Genomic DNA, 20646 nt, shown 5'->3' with positions numbered 1-20646 from the left:
TGCAACGGCCTTCACGCCCCTTGTCCTGTGAGTGTCGTTGCAGCGTGCTGAGTCAGCGGAGGCTAAACCATTTTGGGTGGGGGAGACCTCAAGCCCGTCGCTGTAGGAAGAGACACTCCCCTCCACACTCTCCGCGATCGATCTACTCTCCTCAGTCTATAAGAGGCTTTACGGCTCTTGGTTCTAAATTGACATCTCTTTTCCGATTACCTACATACCCATACTCCCGCACGCCATGGGTGTCCCTTTCGAGGCCCTGCTTCCCTATGGGATTATCATGACCGTACGTCCCATTGGTCAATGCCTTCTAGGACTATAGCTCACCAATTGCTACAGATGTTCGGTGTGACCGGATACGGTCTTCACTACGTCAAGCGCTTTGCCAACGATGGTAAGAAGGCGCGCTGGAACCAGGACCTGTGGGATAGAGTAAGTTGTTCCATCCTTGTCGGCGGCGGTCGGAACTTGCCTCGAGCACATTGGCTAATAATTCAACAGCAAAGTGAGTGATTACTAGTTTATCTGCCGACCGAGAAGCGCCTGAGAAGAATTATATGAGACTAACCACAACCAACAATAGTGATGGAGAGAGATCAGCGCATCACAGGGTCATTCCGCGGGCAGTCCAGCAACCACAAAGCGCCCACTGGATTCGAAGTCAGCAACCCATGGAAGGTATGAATAATAGATCCCGTGTCCGTTGATTCCCAGCTCCGTGCAGAAACGCTGACCCGAGACATAGATCGAGAACCGGATCTACTAGTTTCAAAAATTGCAACCTCTTTTCCTTTACGTTCAACGTCTGCGCCTTTCTTACATCGAGATCATACATATCCACTACAATTTCTCTAGAAACGTTGTACCATATCATTTATTCTCTCGGATTTCCTTAGTAGTTCGCTCAATCATGTCTACTTGAGCTCCGAGGTCAACCCCCGAATACCTTCGATCTCACTCTGACGAAGGTGCATATCGAAATACTTGGCCAGGGCCTTGACACGGTCCTCTTCACTCTCCAGCACCTGCAAGATCTCCGTTTGCCCGCGCAATCTCTCCTTGACTTCTTTGCCCAACATGACGCACTGCCCAATGATCTCTGTTCCAGTTTGATCCAAAATCATTCGCATGCAGAAAAAGGCCTGGGTGAACCAGCTAGTTCTACTCTGGCTGACGAAGAAGTTCATGACCCCGAAATCCTGTGGAAGGAATTCCACCTCGGAAAAGCAGATTTGTGGCAACCACTTACTCTCGGGGTTGTATCTTGTTTGATAGATCCAGATCTTTTGACTTGGATCCGTAAACTCGGCAATGCTCTCTCTGACAAGACGCATCTCGGATGGCGCAATAGCCGTAGCAGTAGCACCTTCTTGAAGTAATAGTGGAGCAGTGGCACAATTTTTTCCAAACCCGACATCAACCTGTCCTCATCCGTTAGTATGTCTAGTCCATGCGGTAGCTGCAGTAGATCTTCATGCCGTACCATGTACTTATCCCCTTCAATGGTCACAATCAAAATCATATGCCCACTTTGCCGGATCAATGGTGTCAGCTCAGCTCAAAAGCTCAGAATGCTAAACTGTCGGAGAACTTACACTGCCAAGTATAACCCATTATCCACTCCATTCGCTGCAGCATGACTGACCTTACCTCCAGTGGCGTAAACAGAATACCCCAGGGACCGCAAAACAATGAAGAAGATTCCCGTATTCTCCATGCAGTATCCATCTAGCTGCCGCTCCACTATCTTCTCAAAGAGATTCTGCGGATGCAGAGAGATAGTATGATGCTGCGAGTAATGCAGTCCTGAGTTGCCCCATGGAATGGCAACGAGATGTCGTCTTTGCAGATGACATAGCGCAGAAAGTGCATCGTTCTCGATATCCTGACGGAGATGCTGGAGAAGGTTGCTCTCGGATTGAGCGGAGTGGGAATACCCGATGCGTTTCAGGTACAACTCCAGTTGTTGATCGGTATATGTGGGTTTATGTGCCATTATTGGGGTTCCTCGCTATTTAGGCTGTGCTCGAGGGATATATGAACTGTCTATATCCACGGCTAGCAAGGTTAAAGATCGGAATTATTCCATTTCCTCCAGTTGATGACCAATTTTAATTTTCACTTGGCTCCCCACATTCTCCACATCCAAGGTTGCCTCCGCGACAACGGTTTATAGTATCCGGCTATGTTAGGAAAATGCCCCTGTTCTGTGCACAATTCAGAGGTTGTAGACAGTCTGCTTGGGTGTATATATCCATATATAGTTATCGTATTATAGCTGTTATCGTATATATATATCGTAGAATGCGCTTATCTTTTTCTATCTGCAGCATTACTCGCATTACGTTGTATTTCAACGAAAATACATCGTAGATAGGCTGATTCCAAATTTTAGAGGCCTGCTATATCGTAAAGTCCCCGCCTTAACTGGAGAAAATAATCCCTAACGTAGAACATCGGCAATGGAAGACAGAAATCTCGGTACTTGGAGTAACTACTAATTAGCCATCTATTTATGCTTTGCTTTTAAGGTATATTTCCCCGAAAATCACTTGGTACCCCACGTTTCCTGCAAGTCGTACATGCGGAAGACACGTTATTCTTATCCATCACCTCGGCTATGACTGTCCCGTGTGAAAAACAGAACTATCCGGACATTGACAGTTTTATACATAATATGTAAACATATATATATATATATATAAAGATATGATGACAGCCAGTATCTCACCATCTCAAAACCAAACAATAGGCTTATGAAACGTGCCTTTCAACGCTCCGAGTTATAGATCTCCGATGATGTAGTATTCATCCGATATCCGGACCTACGGACATGTGCCTTCGATTGATCAGCGAATGGGACTTTCCATCATATTTCTCTATTACTTCCTGTCTAAATTCTTCTTTGTACAGTACAATTATCTATACAAATTCAACAGAACATTGCCCTTTCCATCGTGAAAACCCGCATCTAGACAAAATGGCTACGCTAAACGAGCAACTTGCGACATTGGTCGAGAGCTACTCGCCCTGTGATGTATGCCAGCATTGCTTTCCCATAAGCCATCGAACAACACATCTAACATTCTAATTATCCAGGTATCTGATGCCCTCATCAAGCTACAAAAGACGCCCGAGGGTAGCACACCAAGAGCAGGCTACCTCACAGACCTAGGTAAGCCACCAATACAACGCTCTCCAACGCCTCTATCTATTATCCCAATAATCCCACTAACATATACCCCGTCAGTACCATTCTCTCCCACAACAGGAAGGAATGAAACAATGCCCAGAATTGCGGCCCCGGCAACAACATTCAAATTTCTAGCCAAAGACGCCAGCCCACCATCAATCGCAACAGAAAATCCCCAGAAGCACGGCTTCCCGCCAGGTAAGCACTGGGTGGATTACGTCGGCGAACTCCAAGCGTCGGATCCTTCCGGCGCCGGATCCATCGTCGTCATCGAGCAGCCTGACAACCAGCACTGCGCTGTGACGGGCGGGATCATGGCAACCCGGATGAAAGTTCTCGGGATCAAAGCCACGGTTGTGGGTGGCCGTGTCAGGGACCTGAAGGAATTAAAGGCTACTGGCCTTCCGGTTTGTCTTGATCTCTCATGGTTTTGCCGGTAGCGTTACTGATTGCGTTTTTACTTGATAATAGATATTCGCTCGTGCTAATTCTACCGTTGGCACAAGTGCCGAGGCCAAGGCTGGTGCTCGTGATATACCAATCTCAATTGGAGGTGTTACTGTTTCGCCTGTGAGTTGCCGTATTGCTGTTCGCTGATTGTTTCACGGTGGAATTCATAGTCTGATCATTGAAATGCATTATAGGGAGACATCATCTTCTGTGACCCCTTGGAAGGAGTAGTTGCCATTCCTCGCGAGCTACTTAGTCCGGTGCTTGAGCTTATGCCTAAACTGACTGCAATGGATGAGAAGGCCAAGGAGGCTGTTGCACAGGGAATGAGTGTCACTGATGCTTTTAAGAAATTCCGCTGATCACCTACCTTCAGCTGGGTGTATATAGTACATATAACCAGATTATATAGTAGGCGACGGATTGGAAAGGCTAGACGAGGCAAACACAAGCATCAGTAGGTAATTTACGGCAATATTGTTATCAGATGTGGAGCAAAAACTTAGCCAAGCATATATATGCAGTTCCAATCTTTTGGTATTCGTAGTATTCAATACATAACGAGAAATCTGTGTATCTGAAATAGAAAAAAATAAGGGGGCTAAAAAGCCAAATCGCTGTGCAAATGTACAATCGAAACATAAATTTCGTTTACTCCGACACCCAGACCGCGGCCATACCCATACCGGTACCGATACACATGCTGGTGACACCAATATTCTTGTTTGTGCGCTTGAGCTCAGTGAACAATGTGCTGATCTGGCGAGCACCAGTGCAGCCAAGAGGGTGACCGAAAGCAATAGCACCACCCTTGGGGTTAACCTTCTCGGCAGGAATTCCGAGCTCATTAACACACCAGACACACTGGGAAGCGAACGCCTCGTTGATCTCGTAAATGTCGACATCATCCTTGGTGATGCCGGCCTTCTCAAGGGCAACGGGGATAGCCTTCCAGGGGCCGATTCCCATGAGGAGGGGCTTGACACCGACAACGCTGGCAGCGACGTACTTGCCGAGAATCTTCTGGCCCAAACGCTCGGCGGTGGACCGCTTCATGAGGAGGACGGCGGCGGCACCGTCGGAGATCTGGGAGGCGTTACCGGCATGGATGGAGCCGTCCTTGGCAAAGGCGGGCTTGATCTTGCCCAGGGACTCGGCGGTGATACCGGGGCGGATTCCATCATCAGCCTTAACAGTGATGGTCTTCTCCTCGCCGGTCTTGGGGTCGGTCCACTTCACATCCAGGGGGGCGATCTCCTCGTTGAAGAGACCGGCCTTCTGGGCGGCAATGGCCTTTTGGTATGAGTGAGCGGCGAAAGCATCTTGGGAGGCACGGGTCACGCCACGGTCCTTAGCCATGTTCTCGGACAGGACACCCATGGGAACCTTGCAGTTTGCGGACTCGGGGTGGCTCTCGAGGAGGTCGGAGAACTCGGTCACGGCACCGGGTCTACATCGACTTGTTAGCCCATATTATCGAAGGAGGGAATTCCGGGTGCTTGAAACATACCCGTACTGGGAGGACATGCTCTCAACACCGGCACCAATGCCAACATCGATCATGCCAGACTGAATGGCGTTGGCGATATCGGCAATAGCCTGGAGACCACTAGAGCACTGACGGTTCAAGCTCTTCACGGCGGTGCTCTCGGGGAAACCAGCCACGAGAGCGGCAGCACGGAATTCAGTGGCACCACCACCGGGGGCAAGGACGGAGCCGACGGCAATGTCCTGGACGGCACTGGGGTCAACACCGCTCTTGTTCAGAACAGCCTTGAAGACACCGGCAAGCAGGTCAGCGCCAGCGGTATCCTTGAAGCCACCCTTACCACCCTTAGTGAGGGCGGTGCGGAGGGCACAAGTCACGACAATGTCATCGGGGTGCTTCTCGATGATGGCGGCGGCTCCCTTCTTGCCGCCAGGGCCGAAGTGGGAGGAAACCTGGTTGAGACGTTGCTGGGCTATGGATAGAAATTAGCTTGCTGGTTCTATTTCGATTATAACTTCCAACAGGCAACCATAAGCCAAGCATTTTGTTGAATACATAGCCATGGGTGATCACATGCACAGCACTCACCGTTAGACATGACGTCAATGTGTGATGGAGGTATGGGAGAGGTGTGATGGTGAAGAACAGGGGAAAAATGAGGATAGTAAAGTAGCCCAGATATCCGGGGAACCGATGGTTTATAAATCAGGCCCGTGGAATCGGTGATATTTCCCTTTTGGACGGTCCGCTGCTGGCCGTTGTCGCATTCTAAGGAAGTACCGAGGTCCATCTGGCCGCATCATCGTTGATCCATGACAGTCACGGGATCTCCGAGTGATGGATCACAGGGGCATGTGAAATCGGGGGATTGCATATCACATGCGCGTGGGGATGTCGGACTCATATTTTGCGACGTCATGTAAGTAGATCAGCTCGGCACGAGGCTACTCATATATTCAATATGTTTTCAGATATTGTCTACATAAGCTATTTATTCCGGAGCTTCTCAACATGATGTCAATATCGGGGTGCGTCTCCACGAATAAGGAAAGGCTGAATCCATATGTACTTTTGTCACAGCAATGTACTTCATAAATAAATGTAGTAGTAGCTAACTACAACGAACTCCCCTGATAGCTCAGCTGGAAGAGCGCAAGACTGTAATTGCCCTGTTCTACAAGGAACTTGTTATCTTGAGGTCCCTGGTTCGATCCCGGGTCAGGGGATTATTTTTTATATTCTTTCTTTAATTATAGTACTTTTTTTAAAAAAAAGAAACCCCCCCCCCCCCCCCCTTTGAAACCACCTGCAAGTTCACCCTCAACTGCTATGTTGTATGGCATTACGCCCGTACTTGCATTGCAGGTACGTGCACGGGATCTGCATCTTGATGCCTCGGTTCCCATAATATCGCCGTTAATTATGTACATACATAACTTCCAATGCATACAGTACATACAATGTCTCTGTTTCGTGTTCTTTACTGGCACTTGGTATCTCTATCCCTATCTAGAGCTCTTAGCCACCACTTGTAGTCGAGACCAAGCTGCTTCAATATGGCCTGGAACATCCACATGAGCAATAAAACCACGCCCCTGAGGACCATAACCATCTTTATCGTCTCTCAACCTCGGTATCTCGCCCATTATCAGCTCCAGAAACCGACTTTGTGACCACAACTCGGACGGTGGCGATATGTCTGAATACTCAATGACTCCTTTGTGGGACAATTGCACCTGCGGCACAAATACCGGGCAACTAACAATCGAGACCGGAGTTTGGGTATCCTCATAAGCCTTCTCAAATGATGCCTTGGTCCTGAGCATCATCGTAGGGTCCTGAATGATAATGCAAGTGGCTGGTGCCTGAAAGCCAGCTTCATCAAGGACCTTGCGAGAGAATGAAGCATTCTGCCCGCAATTCGTAGATCGGGGTTCAAGGAGAATCTGACATGCTTCTTTGGTGATGAGAGATCGATCGAAAAAGTCATCTAGAATTCGTTCGAGAACTTTTGCTTCGGGGAGACCTTGGATCTCATCGGCGATCCTGGAAAAGACAGGATGGGATTTCACTGCATCATAAAGCAGCTCGGTTGAGTGACCGATGCCGCCACATAGTACGAGAGCTTTGGTAAGAGATGGTCTTTGCTGAAGAGTCTTGAAGAGAACCTCGGCACTGTGGAGAACAGCTGAGGCGCATATGACAATGCAGTCGACTGGGGATGTGATGGAGAGATCGGGTAATTGATTGTCGCTGAGAAATTCTGATAAGAGGTTGATATCCGCGACCGTAGAGGAATTTGCGGTCATTGTGTTGGTTCAAAGTAGTTCGTTTTGTGAACAATCAGCACTAGACAGGTAAGTTTGTGATGTAGCACAAAAATACATGTGCAGAAATAAAAAATGATCCCCTGACCCGGGATCGAACCAGGGACCTCAAGATAACAAGTTCCTTGTAGAACAGGGCAATTACAGTCTTGCGCTCTTCCAGCTGAGCTATCAGGGGATGTGATTGGTTGATTTGCCTATTTGAAAATTATAGTCTAATGCAGCCAGATCTTGTTCATGAATCCCCTTCAACCGAATTCCTACCTTTGGAAGACTTAATTTTTTGGTCAAAAAAGTATAAACCCATTAATTTTTCGACATGGGCGTATCCAGATAAGCCGGTGGCAAAATACCCTCCAACGCAGCTTTGATCTGAAGCGCCAACGTCCGCGAGTGCCACCGGTGTTGCTGTGTATAGCCACCCATTACCCAAAAGCCATCAAGGCGTGACTGCCTCTTCCACATGCCACGGATCTCGCCCTCGGAATCAACACCCCATGTGGCGTCAATGCAAGCAGCAATCTCGCGAGGACCGAGCTTCTGCTTACCATTGGCCTCGCCCCCCATGCTGTCCACGCCATTCTTGTCACTCTGGGAATTGCTGGAAGCCTGACTTGCAGAGCCACCCAGGATCTCAATAGCCGTTTCTCGCACATTTTTATCGGCAAATCCAGTACACCATATGACAGCATCCACATCAACATGGCTGCCATCCGAGAACCGCAGCCCCGTCGCCGTGTATGCAATAGGCTCAACATTAGCCTTGATACTAGCCTTGCCTTCTTCTAGTAGCTTGGTACCGCCCACATCGACATAGTGTTTACCAGCACTCTCAATCAGGTTCTGCATCAAAGCACATTCTGGGCTGGTGCTTTCCAGAACGGGAAATCCAGTTGCTGCCAGAGCTTTGTAGCGGTCCGGCTCCTGTGATGCGAGATGCGCAAGCAAGTCGCGGGCGAGCTGGGCGTCTATGAATGTCGGGAGTGTCATAAAGATGTTGTCTCCGCGCTCAACACCAGCATCATAGGCGCCTAGGCTGGCTGGGTGATCGATGTGCTCCACTGGGATTATATACGTCGGAGAACGAACGTTCATTGTTGTTTGGAGTCCTGCAGCGTGGCAGTCCTTGAGGATATCGAAAGCTGTATTGGCAGAGCCAATTACGATAGCTGACTATAGTGGAAGTGGCACGGTCAATCTCAATTCCGCCAGTTTATTTTTCGCTGGGGCTTCACCTACATTCGCTCCTTTCTCCTTCAGTTTCTCGGCATTCTTGTATTGCTCTGAGTGGATGCTGATACCTTTGTATAGGTGGCTATCTGTTATCGATGGTATATTCATTTTTTGGGATCCAATTCCTGTGGCCATAACAACGTGTTTAGAGATTGCTGTGCATTGACCACCAGGAGTCTGGAACTTCACCATCCACCTCTTGGTCGATGGATCATACTCTGTCCATTGAATCTGCGCCGAAGTGATCATGTTGAGATTGAAAGCCTTGACATATCGTTGTACCTGGGAAGCCAAATCCTCTTTCGACAGACGGTGGGGAGTTGAAAGCTTCTTGTCATAGTCTGGTTTCCAGATTTCATATCAGTCACGCTTAGTCGGATATTAAGATGGGAGAAACTTACCCATATAGGGCAAGTGGCATACTGAGGTGGGGAGATGGAACTGCATGTGGTCATAGCGGAGAGCCCAGTTATCCCCTGCCTGGGCATTACGCTCAGCCATGATGCTCTCAACCCCCAAGGCTTTAAGGCGTGCGGCAAAGGCTATAGCTCTTTAGCATCAAGTGGCAGGTTAGCATGGATATTTTCCGAGACTTTCTCGGCTTCTTACGCATTTCCGCCTCCAATTATGAAAACATCAGTCTCAAAGCTCTCAATGCCACCGAGTTGTCTGCCGGGAGAAAGAAGTAAGGTCTCATTCTCTTTCTGCAAGTTCAGCTCTTTCAAAATAGTACTCAGGACCCAGATCTTCCACTCGACTGTCTCGTTGGCGCCCTTGACCGGCAAGAGCACCACCTTTCCTTTGCAAGTGGCGGCTGGCGAGCTAGTTTGGAAGGCAATTCCACAGTCAATGAATTGCTGTGTATGAAAAGTCAGCTATCCTTCACCGGGCTCAGTTTCCACAGATCCAACGGTCATTTTCTCACAAGAACTGGTGTCGCCGGGAGAAATACAGCCTCGCCGTCGACCGTTATATCTTCCTTGATGGCCCTCAGCTTGTTGGTATCCAGCAGACTGGCGGCAATTATGTCTGGTGTTTTGAATGTCCGCAGATGGTACGTTAGTGCTAGCTGATCCTTCCAGTATGCCTGGTCCTTGAAGAAGCAGTCTTTGAGCGCCTCCGCATCATTTCTGGCCAGCGCGCTGTTCAAATTATCCAATACAACTTGAGCTTGCTTAATTGGTTCATCACCTGCCATTGAACCCGGATCTATCATTCCAGAGGCGAGCAGGGGAAGCGGATCCTGAGCCATCAACTTGAGGAGGTCGACGCGCGGGGGAAACTCATTGTGTGACATGGACATATTTTCGTCCGTTAACCGCATGTTAGTCTTGTCGACATATTGGATCCGTGATCACGAATCGTCTCACAGCACTCACTGGGGGTCATAGTTGGGTTTGAAATAAATGATGCCTGCTCTGGGTAGGATGTGAATATTTGACAGCCTTCCCGGTGGATCCTGTCGCTGTACACAGAGTACGAATCAGGCATTCGCCGGTGACGTATTTCACTACCGAGCCGCCACCTCACCCAAAATGCATTAAGTAATTTAACCCTTTCTTCTATACCTTTAATAAGTCTGGTTTTATAATAGGATTAACTCTAACTATAAAGGTTATTATATGGAGTAATTACTACGGTCGGAGGCCGGTTTTATAACCTAGAAATCGCAAGTAAATAACGGTAATCGAGTATACGAATACTTCTAGATAGGCGCTTCCTCTATGTATCATTTTTGAAGGTAGAGTGGCTTTGAAAAAAAAAAGTCAGTGGGAGATATCATTTGTTGAAGGCGAATAATTGTTTATCAATGTTTCAATTTTGTTCCTCGCTTATCGGGGTCTTGCGAGCTTCTGGTTTATTTGATTTGGTATTCTTACGCTTTTATGTTCATCGAAATGTATATAGATTGTATAGATATATATATAATATATATATATATTGGACGGGATGTGGATCCGCACCTCCGCGTTTCCCGCAACTTAAAAAGTTGTGTATACTTTCTACGGAGTACACATCTCTTCCTTTGAAGGTTCATCATGCCCGGAAACCTGACTAGACATGTATTAGGAGTTCGAATTGGTTGCTCCTGGCCTCTTCTTCGCCATAGGTTGGCCATCGCTCCTACGGCCCCCTACCTTGGGACATAAGAAGACCAAGGTTATTGATATTCCCTTCGCACCTTCTTCAGATATCCCCAATTGGCGACGCTATAAATTTCATACCTAATGTCGGACCTCAATAACCTATCTATCTCCCCATCGTCTGCTGATCCTTCCCATCTCGACATGGCCGGGACACCCGGAGAGAATGTGAAACTCTACTTTTCCACAGGAGATCCAAGATAACCTCGAAGAATTCTCGCAACGCCCGATCGAGCAATTCACCTTTGAACGTAAGGTGGTCGACAAGATAGACGTATAGATGCAGATATGTCGTCAAAAGCAAGGAAGCAAGTCGTCTGAGGAATATGCTAAAATCGTACGTGCTTTGAGTGCCTAGGGGAAGAGGGCTAAGCGGAACTTGCACGAGCTTTGGTATCTGGCCTGAACGGCTAGTACGTTGGTGCGGGTCATTAGAACGATGATGCTCACGCGGAAATAGGTCGCTATGCCCGACACCATTACGCTGGTTCGTCGGATATTGGGCGCCAGTCAATATCAATCATTGCTTGAGATTTTAGGTGGATTCAAGGACAGTCTGATGACAATCGACAACTCGGCGAATAATCTATTTGCCAGGATACAAAGACTAGGGGGAGGAACACTTGTAACAGGCAAACAACATAGAATGCCTTAGGTAGAAGCAACATCCCAGCATGTCTGATTCTCTGGGCAGAAGAAAAAGAAGTCGAAAATAAAGTATAGAGGAACTACCCCATGCCCTGTGGCCCTTTATGTGGCACAGGGCGCCAGAAACCAAGCATCCTTCGTATACTAGCGCTGTGCTGTACTATATATAACCTCAACCTTGGCACCTTCTATAGTAGTGTCTATCGGTTAGAAGCCAGGAAGTTACAAAGATAGATCAAAACATATATTTTCAAAGAGAATAAAACAAAGGACTGCAACCGCAGATAGCCTGTTTATCTACAAGAGAAAGAAGGCCATATACAATCCCCGGGGGCGGGTTCAAAGATATCAGTTGTAGGTAGTCCAATTAGACGGGCTGGTTATCTCACGAAGGGAACTTTGCAAGGAAGAACGTCCCTATATAAACACAGAGGGCTTACTTAGCCCTACTCTTATCTTACACCATACTATCTATCATATTTCTACAGATAGCCAAATGAAAATAAAATAAAAATCACAAAAATAATCCCCTGACCCGGGATCGAACCAGGGACCTCAAGATAACAAGTTCCTTGCAGAACAGGGCAATTACAGTCTTGCGCTCTTCCAGCTGAGCTATCAGGGGAGGATATGTTAGAAATACTAAAATTAGGAACTATAAGCCAAAAGTATCGACCAAGATAAGAATCACGCGGGCGATTCACCATCCATATTCCCAGGAACCACCAGCCAATATACCTCCTCCAACCAGACCAAAAATACAACCAAACCAAGCAGAAAACCACCCATGTTCCGACGCGCCCTAACCACCGCCTCAACAGTGCGCGCATCACCCACAAGCGCAATAACAACCGCCTCATCGTGCAAGCTCCAACTCACCCGCCCATCATGGCACCTTGTACGCACACCCAAGCCAGAGCATAAGCCTAAAACGCTCTTCGCTCCTCTTCAATGATATCTCAAGCCCAAAAGCAAAACAAAAACTAACCATAAAACCGTACCAATAGAACCCAAGCACTACCCGCCTCTTCACCACCACTCCATTCACAGCTTTCACAGCATCACCACCAACCAAAGACCCCTCACCCTTCCGCCTCTCCACAAACAAAACAGACTCCTCCCCGCCGCCCTCCTTTGAAGATGTCTATTACAGCCCTTACCAGCCAAAGCGCCAATGGCCACCGGATATGTCCAAGCTCTCTCCGAAACACCAGTTCCGGCTTGAGCGCAAGTACCGCCGTCGCGCGGCGCTAAAGTATGCCCGGCCGAAGTTTATGAAGGCTGTTACGCTGGCACAGTGGGCTGTTATTGGATGTGAGTTCTTTTTGTTGAGATTGCGGGTCTGGAGATTGGGGATGAATTGGGTGAAAACCTGCGGTGGATATTGTGCCATAGATTTTGAGCAAGATGCTGACTTTTTTATGCTATAGTTGTCATTATCTATTCTGTGCTATTTATGGAGTGGGATACAGATGATACTGCATTCCATGCGGTAAGTGTTCTCTGTGTCTTGGGGATTATGCGCATTTGTATCTTGACTAACATGGTTTCGCCTCATAGATTCGGGAGAAATTCTTTGCTGGTATCCGGGCTATATTCTCCAGCGCGCCACCTCCTGGTCCGAGAAGGGATCAGAAGGATAATACGGCGTCTGAGCAGAGCTAGGAGTGGAGTTCATGTCGATTTGTGTCTGACATCAATATCTTGTACAATATTCAACTAGATTCCCTACTTGTATCTACAGCCTTCAAGAAAACCCCAAAATCCCAAAATTTAATAAGAAAAACTACTGTCGATTCATTCAATTCTCATATCTGTTCATAGGTCATTTGTCATGAAGAAATCCTGTGGAAGAACAGGCGTCGCTGTACCATGGAGAGAAGGAGAAAGAGACAGGGGAAAAAAATCATCAGTCCGTCTCTCTCTCGCTTTCTGCTCCGTCGCCTGTGCCAATATTTGGCTTCATTACATCATGTCCGCAGGACTTCTCTGGACAAGGAAATGCAGTCAACATGCCAATAACACCAAGAATGCCAACTCCTGTCAGAAATAATAAATCACCAATAAACTCCGAAGGTCAAGTAAACAAAAAATACCAACAAGATAAGTTGGGATGGGGCTGCTTGAGGACCAGCCCTAACGCCGAGTCATGATAGTGTCAAAGCAAAAGAAAAGATAGGAAATAAAGACAAGAGAGGAATGGGAAATTCGTTAAAATCGAACCGGGGGGTTGTGCACCCGGTTCTTAAAGCCAGCTCCGTAGGTCGCCCGACGGGGTAGTCGGACCAGCAGCTGGACGGTTGTCCGAGAAGTCCAGAGCAAGCTCCAGCCTGGGCGGCCGCTCGTCGATCAGGCCCTTTCTAGGGCTACCTGGTGCGGACTTCTTGGGGGATTTGGTGGGCGAGCCAGGTTCGCCTGCTCGGGGCGGACCCTCGCGCACAAAGGTATAAGGCCAACCATCATCGGCTGCTGCTGCGACCCAGGTTCGCAAGCAATCATGCACAGAAGAATAGAACTTCTCCTTGCAAGTACGTAGGCTACCACCCATGACTTTCTCAAAACCAGAGGCACGGAGCTCATCACGAAGTTGGTTTCGCTCATCAGGGGTGGGCAGCATGGCAATCAGGCCGTTCACAAGATCGAGATGTGCCGCGAGATAGTTGGTCGCATCCCATTCAACGCCTCCAACGTATGGGGCAGCCGGAACAGGAGGACGAGGGACTGGGAAGTGGCGCTCATTGTAAGGGCGAGTGTCTACTGGTGTTTTCTCGCCGAAAAGGTCCTCAGACTTTGGGAGGGGAATCACATTCAGGTGGTGAAGGAAAATCCAGAAGACTTCCTTAGTCACGTTGGTGATCTCCTTGCACCACACTCTATAGGGTCGTGACTGGTAAATATTGGCAATGAAGGCGAGCGGCTGGTTATCCACTGGTGGCGTAGGATCCTTCAGATAAGAAAGGATCTGTTTAGCGCGCTTGGTAGCCAATTCACCAGCAGGAGCAGTAGAGAGCTGCGTGAATAGCAGGTTTGCAATGATTCCTCGAGTGGTGAACTCACTGGGACCCTTCTTTTCCTCGTCAAACAACATACGCAGCAGGGCGGGAAAAAGCTCTTCCTCGATGGAAGCGAGATGTGCCAGGGCCACAGATGTAGTGCACAGTGCCTTCAGGCAGAGCAATGCCTGGTGCAAAAGGGTGTCTTCATGGTCCTCACTATAAAACGGGTTAGTTACTGGTCGGAATGAGGAGGGAAATAGATTACATACCGCCAGGTCATCTTCATAATGCGGTAGAGAAGCTGTACAATCTCGTCCATTCCGCCTTCCGTGATGAAGTCATTGACCCAATGAACGGTTTCGTTCCGTAGGAGAAGACGCAGTTTGTGCATCTTTCCCACTTCAACCATCTCAGGCTTTTGGATCTCTCTCAAGTAATGCACAAAGTCGGAAGGATCCGCCGCGGTATCGACAGCAGCCGCATCAGCAAGTGATGCTGTTGAAGCATTGGCCGAAAGGGTGGTGTAGACACCAACAGGCTGGGAAAGATCTACAGACCTTGGACGACGGCTTGATGCTTCACTATCCCGCCGCAACTTTTTACCAGGCGACGAGGGGCCTTTCGTGAAGGTGAATCCGCGGCTCCTAGATCGTGATCGAGAGCCTTTACGGTCCTGAGGCTGGGAGTCTTCCTTGGATTCTTTGCCGCGTCCTCGACGGCTATCACCGGTTCCTGTGCTGAGAGGAGTGATGTTCTCCGTCCGATCTTTCTGGATAAAATCAGCCTTGATATTGGTATCAAGCGAGCGCATCTTGTCTCTCATGTTATGAGGGATATTCCTCGCATCCTAAAGATAGGTTAGCCTTGCAATTCAAATTGTATCTAGTACGACTGGGTTAACAAACCAGCAGCTTCTCGAACTCGCTTTCGAGGTCCTTGGAGTTCAGATGTTGATGCACTTCAGCATCTCGCTCCTTTGCATTGAATGCCGAGATAGCAGCCTGTACACGAGAAAGCCGCTTGGGTTCTTCTTTCATGGTAGGCGGGGATGTTTTTCGCGGACTCGGTGGTCCTCTGCTCTTAGAAGAAGCACTATCGGATCGAACAGGGTCGCTTTCTCCCGAAGGTGCGCGCTGCAACCCGAGGATATCCTTCATTTTGCGGTTTCCTGTCAGGATGTCTGACTTGGGGCGAGGCTTGGAACCGTTCGATTTGGCGAGGGAGGGTTGGTGGTAGTCATAGAAGTTGCGTTGCTGGCTTGGCCCGTAGCCCTTGGGCGTATAGAGAGAGACTTCGTCAGCCACTGTTCGCCTCAGGTCGGCGGTCGAGTTCGGTCTCGAACGACCAGTAGGCTCTTTGTGAACCGAGGCTGAGTCCTGCGACCAGACCGGGGATGGCATATTATCAATCAGGTCAGTCGGGCTGCGGTTTTCCTTATCGCGACTCTGCTTTGAGCCTTCCTTTCTTCCTCGTTGGGACCTTTTGAGGATGGCCGAGAGACTGTTGGATGATTTCGCCTTCTTCGGCGACAGATCCTCACTCTGCTCGGGCGCCTCATCCGATTTGCTATCCTTCCGCTCCATGTAATTTCTCAGGGACTTCAATGAGACAGCGCTCTTGGTCTTCTTATGTAGGGCACCTTTGATTTCCTTGCCACCCATCTTTGGCCCGGCCACTCCATGGTCGCCCGCATCACGATTGGGGACAATCTCACTGAGCGGGCGGTAGCCGGCAATCAAACCAGGCTCCTCTGTGAATGGGAAAGGGATGTTCTCGGTTGGCTTGCTTCTCTGCAGAGGCCGCGGGGCCACGGCATCGTCGGCTGATTGGTTTCGTTTATGGGTTTTGGACGACATTATGGCCCGAAACATGGACTGTTTGGTAGGTGATCGGTTCGCATCGTCAAAGATTTGGGGACCAGAGGTACTTGCAGCCATTGCTATCCTCTTTGACCAGCAACTAAGTACATCTTGTTAGCAGATGAAGTGGATGAAGACCTGCGGAGGGGAACGGGTAGTTGCAGTTTGAACTCACGGGATCTGTGGAAACAAACGCAGAATAAAACAACAACGCGGGCACCAAAAAAAAGGAAAGGGTGATAGTCAAGTATATCCCTTAAACTTCAACAAAGAACAAAAAGGCGGGGAAGCAGATAGGCCTGGTGGAAGGAAAAGAAAAGATCAGACGATGGGCAAGCTGGGGAATTTGAAGAATTAACGGCGTCTTGCTGCCAACAGCAACCGTCATCGAGGATCAAGATATTGATCCACTTGCCTCGACTTAGCGTATGAGACGATCCTTGGGGTTGGCTGGATTGATGGTGGAGGAGTAAACAACGTGCGGGTAAAGAGGTTGCGAGGGGCAACGAAGGGACTCGGCGGTGAACATGGGGGTTTATTCGCAGTTATTAACCTTCGATGTACTCGACAGACATGTCATATTGCATATTATTGTACTATTGCCCATTCATTTTGGGGTTATTTTAGGTATGCATACAGTCCTTGCATGTTCTTTTTCTTTGTTTTGTTTTTGATTGTTATTGTTATTCCTGTTGAATCTGGGATTGTATAGACTCTACGTAGATATATTGGATGGATCCTTGATTGGCATATTGGCATCACTTGATACATCTACTTGAAAATATGAATGTTATGAAAAAGAAGCAATATCTATATTCCAATTCTCTTATAGGGTATAGTTTGTAATTATCAATCCTCTTTGTTATTCTTGACCAAAACATCTAACTCACCTGTGCCGATGCCGGTAGGACTGGCCCAATTGAGAATAATACATCGTGTTTACATGCACTTATGTAGAGTAACTCTACGCCACCTTTTTTTTTTTTTTCCAAGATCTTCTGACCATATTTTATGTAGACTGTGCATACAAGTATCACTCCGACCGTTTACTGTTTGAGTGGAATTCGATCTATCGTTTGCGATCTCCGGTAGGAAACTAAGGCACTTAAACCTCAAAAACCCTCCACGTAAAAAGACATAAAATAGAATCACGGTGGGGATTTCAAACGATAACCCAAGTGAGACAAGGCCGGTTTACATACTCCGTAGGATTGCGGGTTCTAGAACGGAGACGAAAAACCGGGCGGTTTCGGACTCGGGATTTCCACAAGTTACCCCATTGAATATTGACCTCTTTGGCACTCCAGAACCCCAAGGCTGGATCTAAGAAATCGTCAACATCCAGAGAGCCAAGCCAACCGAGCCAAGATAACTGAGCCAAGCCTGCAACCATGAATTGCCCCTCGCGGACTGACGACACTCTCGAAAACCCGAGCTGGAATCAGAGTCCACCCCCTTTCAGTCCGGACACCACTACCCGGAATGACTTCAATGGTCTAGCCAATTCCAGAGTCCATCGCAGACATGCCAATTCTGCAAATGCAGCCGGGGATGATCCGTTATCCATCGATGACAGACCCAACAATCAGCAAGATCGAGACCCCGGGAAAGAAAAGGTGCCAAGCGGCGAAGTGATCGCTGCCGACTCGGGAGGTGATTCACCCCCGAGGAGCAGCGGATCACCTCGCCAACCTTTTTTTACTTTCTTGACGTCTTCTACTCTGAACTGCGCTCGAATTTTGGCTAAATTCAGCCGTTTCATCGGTCCTGGTTTCCTCATCGCTGTCGCCTATATCGACCCCGGAAATTATGCCACCGATGTCGCAGCCGGTGCAGACTTCAAGTACTCCTTGTTGTTCGTCGTTCTGCTTTCCAACCTATTTGCGATTCTTCTGCAGTCCCTGTGTATCAAGTTGGGCTCTGTGACTGGTCTGAACCTGGCCGAAAATTGCCGAGAGCATCTTCCGAAATGGATGGTGATTATTCTCTATATCCTCGCAGAAGCGGCCATCGTCGCAACTGATATTGCAGAGGTGAGTGTCACATTTTGGTCTAGAGGGTTTCAATTCAACGTACTAACAAACTTGAAAGGTGGTTGGATCGGCGATCGCGTTGAACTTACTATTGCATATCCCCTTGGTAGCTGGCTGTGCTATCACATTGGTGGATGTTCTTTTCATTCTCATTTTCTACCGACCCAATGGCAAGATGTGGGGACTTCGACTGTTCGAGTTCTTTGTCATGGCTTTGGTGTTAGGTGTTGTTGTTTGCTTTTGCATCCAGCTCTCTCTCATAAAGGACCAGCCAATTGGTGAAGTATTCCGCGGATACCTGCCATCTTCAGCCATCGTTCAATCAGAAGGGTAAGTCTGTCTAATCTGCCTCCTCGCTGCCCCGCAAAGTTCTCAGCTACTAACGCACCTACAGTCTTTACCAAAGTTGTGGAATCCTCGGTGCCACTGTTATGCCACACTCTCTATTTCTTGGTAGCGGCGTGGTTCAATCCCGTCTCAAGGAATTCGACGTCAATTCTGGTTATGTGGAGACTTCAGTGCCTCTAGGAAACGCCGACGGCGAAGTGAAATATCGCCCGTCGATCTACGCAATCCGCGGCTGCATGAAGTACTCGATCATCGAGTTGTCGTTGTCACTTTTCACTTTCGCCCTATTTGTGAACAGCTCAATCCTAATTGTCGCGGGTGCTGCTCTCTATGACGTTCCTGACGGAGGCAATGCCGACCTCTTCGGAATTCACGACTTGCTCTCCAAGTCGATCGCACCAGCTGCCGGCTTGGTATTTGCTCTCGCCCTGCTACTATCAGGTATTTCCGCTGGAATCGTCTGCACAATCGCTGGTCAAATGGTGAGCGAGGGGATGCTGAACTGGACCATCCGACCATGGCTCCGAAGACTCATCACCCGCTCGATCAGTATCATTCCCAGCATTATCATTGCTGCGGCTGTTGGTAAGGAGGGTCTTGACAAGACTTTGACTGCGAGTCAAGTTGTTTTGAGTGTTATTCTACCATTTGTCTCAGCGCCACTTATCTGGTTCACTTGTCTCAATCGCTACATGACCGTTCGGACTGAAGAAGCTTCTGGGCGAGAGGGTGAAGTTGAAGTGGCGACAGTTCCGATGCGGAATAACCTACTCACTTCGGTGGTTACGGTCCTTGTGTGGGTACTCATCGTTGTGATGAATATGGCTCTGCTGGTGCTGGTGGGAATGGGCAAAGCATCTTAATCTCTAGTTATGCTTTGCATGACACAAAAGATGCATACCTGGGACGATAGGAATGGCCTAGCACGTCCCTGATTGCAGCGAAAACAGATCCATGGAGCTTGGCAATGCGTATGCTAATTGCTATGGTATGACGCATGGATGGAATGAGTGGTTCAAATATGATATGAGTGTAGCTTATTGCAAGTTAAAATAAACACCCAATCAACTCCACTGCCTGTGTCTTGACATAGAATAACACCTAGTCGCCGCTAAACAAAAGCACGCTTTAACATTAATCTTATCCAAGTCCGCCTGCGGCCTCCTTGACCTTATGTTGCTCCGGCGGCTCATCAATAAACTGCGGGGGCGCCACCTCATCTTGTAAGAAGCTCGGCATAGCACTCTCGCTCATGCTGCTCTCAAACATGGATTCCTCGCCCAGCGCCTCAAGCTCCGCATCCAACTCGGCCTCATCGACATCCTCAGGGACATCATAGGCCCGGGAGATACTTTCTTGAATCTCGTTCCCGACCTCCATCAGATCCGCCATCTCATCTTGCATCTGCTCGATCTTATCCACGTCGACCTTTCCATACTGCTTCTTGAGTTCCTTGGTCGTGGTCTTCATCGCGTCCACCGTCGTCATCACATTCTTCAAATTATCCTGCATCATGCCCGCCTGCTCCATGTTCCATGATTGTTGGGAGAGCTGGTCGCGCTGCGCCTCGTATTGTTTTCGTCGCTGCAGGACCTTGAGCGCTTTCTGTCGGAGGGCATTCTTGCCTGGCCCGTCGCGCATCTTGGCAATCTTGCTTTGGTATGTGGAGAGTTCGGAGTTGAGCGCTGCTAGCTTGACATCTATGCTGGAAACTCGAGTGTCGACCTGTTGTATTGTTAGTGGGGTTATCTTGAGGGGGCGGGGATGGGTGCCTCGGATCGGGCTTGTGCGGGCATCGTACATTGCTAATAGCACTGTCAAGAGTCGGCTTGGGGCCTGTACTCTTTGTGCCAAATAGTCGGTTCATGGTGGCGGGTTGGGTTGGAAGGTTATTATTGAAAGATGAAGGTGAGGGCAGATAGGCAGCGG

The 20646-nt window shown here is 48.6% G+C and overlaps 12 protein-coding genes across 12 annotated transcripts; 4 read left to right on the top strand and 8 right to left on the bottom strand.

The window, feature by feature from the left end:
* Window positions 1–235: 235 nt before the first annotated feature.
* N7537_007988 (NADH dehydrogenase [ubiquinone] 1 alpha subcomplex subunit 1) lies at window positions 236–763 on the top strand (the record flags this gene model as incomplete). The annotated part of the gene is made up of 5 exons (XM_056899043.1): window positions 236–283; window positions 337–429; window positions 499–502; window positions 581–675; window positions 743–763. The coding sequence occupies 5 exons, from the start codon at window positions 236–238 to the stop codon at window positions 761–763; spliced, it is 261 nt and encodes an 86-aa protein (XP_056751119.1).
* A 148-nt stretch (window positions 764–911) lies between these two features.
* N7537_007987 (arylamine N-acetyltransferase family protein) lies at window positions 912–1993 on the bottom strand (the record flags this gene model as incomplete). Its single annotated transcript, XM_056899042.1, has 3 exons — window positions 912–1418; window positions 1481–1526; window positions 1593–1993. The coding sequence occupies 3 exons, from the start codon at window positions 1991–1993 to the stop codon at window positions 912–914; spliced, it is 954 nt and encodes a 317-aa protein (XP_056751118.1).
* A 984-nt stretch (window positions 1994–2977) lies between these two features.
* Window positions 2978–4002, top strand: N7537_007986 (RraA family protein; the record flags this gene model as incomplete). Its single annotated transcript, XM_056899041.1, has 5 exons — window positions 2978–3034; window positions 3097–3172; window positions 3248–3597; window positions 3662–3760; window positions 3835–4002. The coding sequence occupies 5 exons, from the start codon at window positions 2978–2980 to the stop codon at window positions 4000–4002; spliced, it is 750 nt and encodes a 249-aa protein (XP_056751117.1).
* Window positions 4003–4291: 289 nt separating this feature from the next.
* N7537_007985 (3-ketoacyl-coA thiolase peroxisomal A precursor) lies at window positions 4292–5727 on the bottom strand (the record flags this gene model as incomplete). The annotated part of the gene is made up of 3 exons (XM_056899040.1): window positions 4292–5090; window positions 5151–5601; window positions 5718–5727. 3 exons carry the CDS (start codon window positions 5725–5727, stop codon window positions 4292–4294), a joined length of 1260 nt encoding a protein of 419 aa, XP_056751116.1.
* A 907-nt stretch (window positions 5728–6634) lies between these two features.
* On the bottom strand, window positions 6635–7438 carry N7537_007984 (YdcF family protein; the record flags this gene model as incomplete). Its single annotated transcript, XM_056899039.1, has 1 exon — window positions 6635–7438. The coding sequence occupies one exon, from the start codon at window positions 7436–7438 to the stop codon at window positions 6635–6637; it is 804 nt and encodes a 267-aa protein (XP_056751115.1).
* A 40-nt stretch (window positions 7439–7478) lies between these two features.
* N7537_007983 (uncharacterized protein) lies at window positions 7479–9190 on the bottom strand (the record flags this gene model as incomplete). Its single annotated transcript, XM_056899038.1, has 4 exons — window positions 7479–7624; window positions 7810–8629; window positions 8696–9030; window positions 9091–9190. 4 exons carry the CDS (start codon window positions 9188–9190, stop codon window positions 7479–7481), a joined length of 1401 nt encoding a protein of 466 aa, XP_056751114.1.
* Window positions 9191–9294: 104 nt separating this feature from the next.
* On the bottom strand, window positions 9295–9992 carry N7537_007982 (uncharacterized protein; the record flags this gene model as incomplete). The annotated part of the gene is made up of 2 exons (XM_056899037.1): window positions 9295–9546; window positions 9615–9992. The coding sequence occupies 2 exons, from the start codon at window positions 9990–9992 to the stop codon at window positions 9295–9297; spliced, it is 630 nt and encodes a 209-aa protein (XP_056751113.1).
* A 2276-nt stretch (window positions 9993–12268) lies between these two features.
* Window positions 12269–13146, top strand: N7537_007981 (uncharacterized protein; the record flags this gene model as incomplete). The annotated part of the gene is made up of 4 exons (XM_056899036.1): window positions 12269–12379; window positions 12489–12795; window positions 12912–12973; window positions 13042–13146. 4 exons carry the CDS (start codon window positions 12269–12271, stop codon window positions 13144–13146), a joined length of 585 nt encoding a protein of 194 aa, XP_056751112.1.
* A 580-nt stretch (window positions 13147–13726) lies between these two features.
* On the bottom strand, window positions 13727–16414 carry N7537_007980 (uncharacterized protein; the record flags this gene model as incomplete). The annotated part of the gene is made up of 3 exons (XM_056899035.1): window positions 13727–14693; window positions 14747–15324; window positions 15383–16414. 3 exons carry the CDS (start codon window positions 16412–16414, stop codon window positions 13727–13729), a joined length of 2577 nt encoding a protein of 858 aa, XP_056751111.1.
* A 2-nt stretch (window positions 16415–16416) lies between these two features.
* N7537_007979 (uncharacterized protein) lies at window positions 16417–16724 on the bottom strand (the record flags this gene model as incomplete). The annotated part of the gene is given in 2 exon segments (XM_056899034.1): window positions 16417–16597; window positions 16612–16724. 2 exon segments carry the CDS (start codon window positions 16722–16724, stop codon window positions 16417–16419), a joined length of 294 nt encoding a protein of 97 aa, XP_056751110.1.
* Window positions 16725–17727: 1003 nt separating this feature from the next.
* N7537_007978 (NRAMP family metal ion transporter) lies at window positions 17728–19580 on the top strand (the record flags this gene model as incomplete). Its single annotated transcript, XM_056899033.1, has 3 exons — window positions 17728–18369; window positions 18428–18699; window positions 18764–19580. The coding sequence occupies 3 exons, from the start codon at window positions 17728–17730 to the stop codon at window positions 19578–19580; spliced, it is 1731 nt and encodes a 576-aa protein (XP_056751109.1).
* Window positions 19581–19857: 277 nt separating this feature from the next.
* N7537_007977 (putative SNF7 family protein (Cta1)) lies at window positions 19858–20584 on the bottom strand (the record flags this gene model as incomplete). The annotated part of the gene is made up of 2 exons (XM_056899032.1): window positions 19858–20442; window positions 20519–20584. The coding sequence occupies 2 exons, from the start codon at window positions 20582–20584 to the stop codon at window positions 19858–19860; spliced, it is 651 nt and encodes a 216-aa protein (XP_056751108.1).
* Window positions 20585–20646: the final 62 nt, after the last annotated feature.

This window comes from Penicillium hordei (genome assembly GCF_028827395.1).
Source record: "Penicillium hordei strain IBT 12815 chromosome Unknown utg000004l_segment0_segment0, whole genome shotgun sequence".
In the NCBI taxonomy this organism is placed as follows: domain Eukaryota; kingdom Fungi; phylum Ascomycota; class Eurotiomycetes; order Eurotiales; family Aspergillaceae; genus Penicillium; species Penicillium hordei.
Note: the sequence above shows the minus strand (reverse complement) of the source record. Positions and strands in the feature narration are given on the sequence as shown.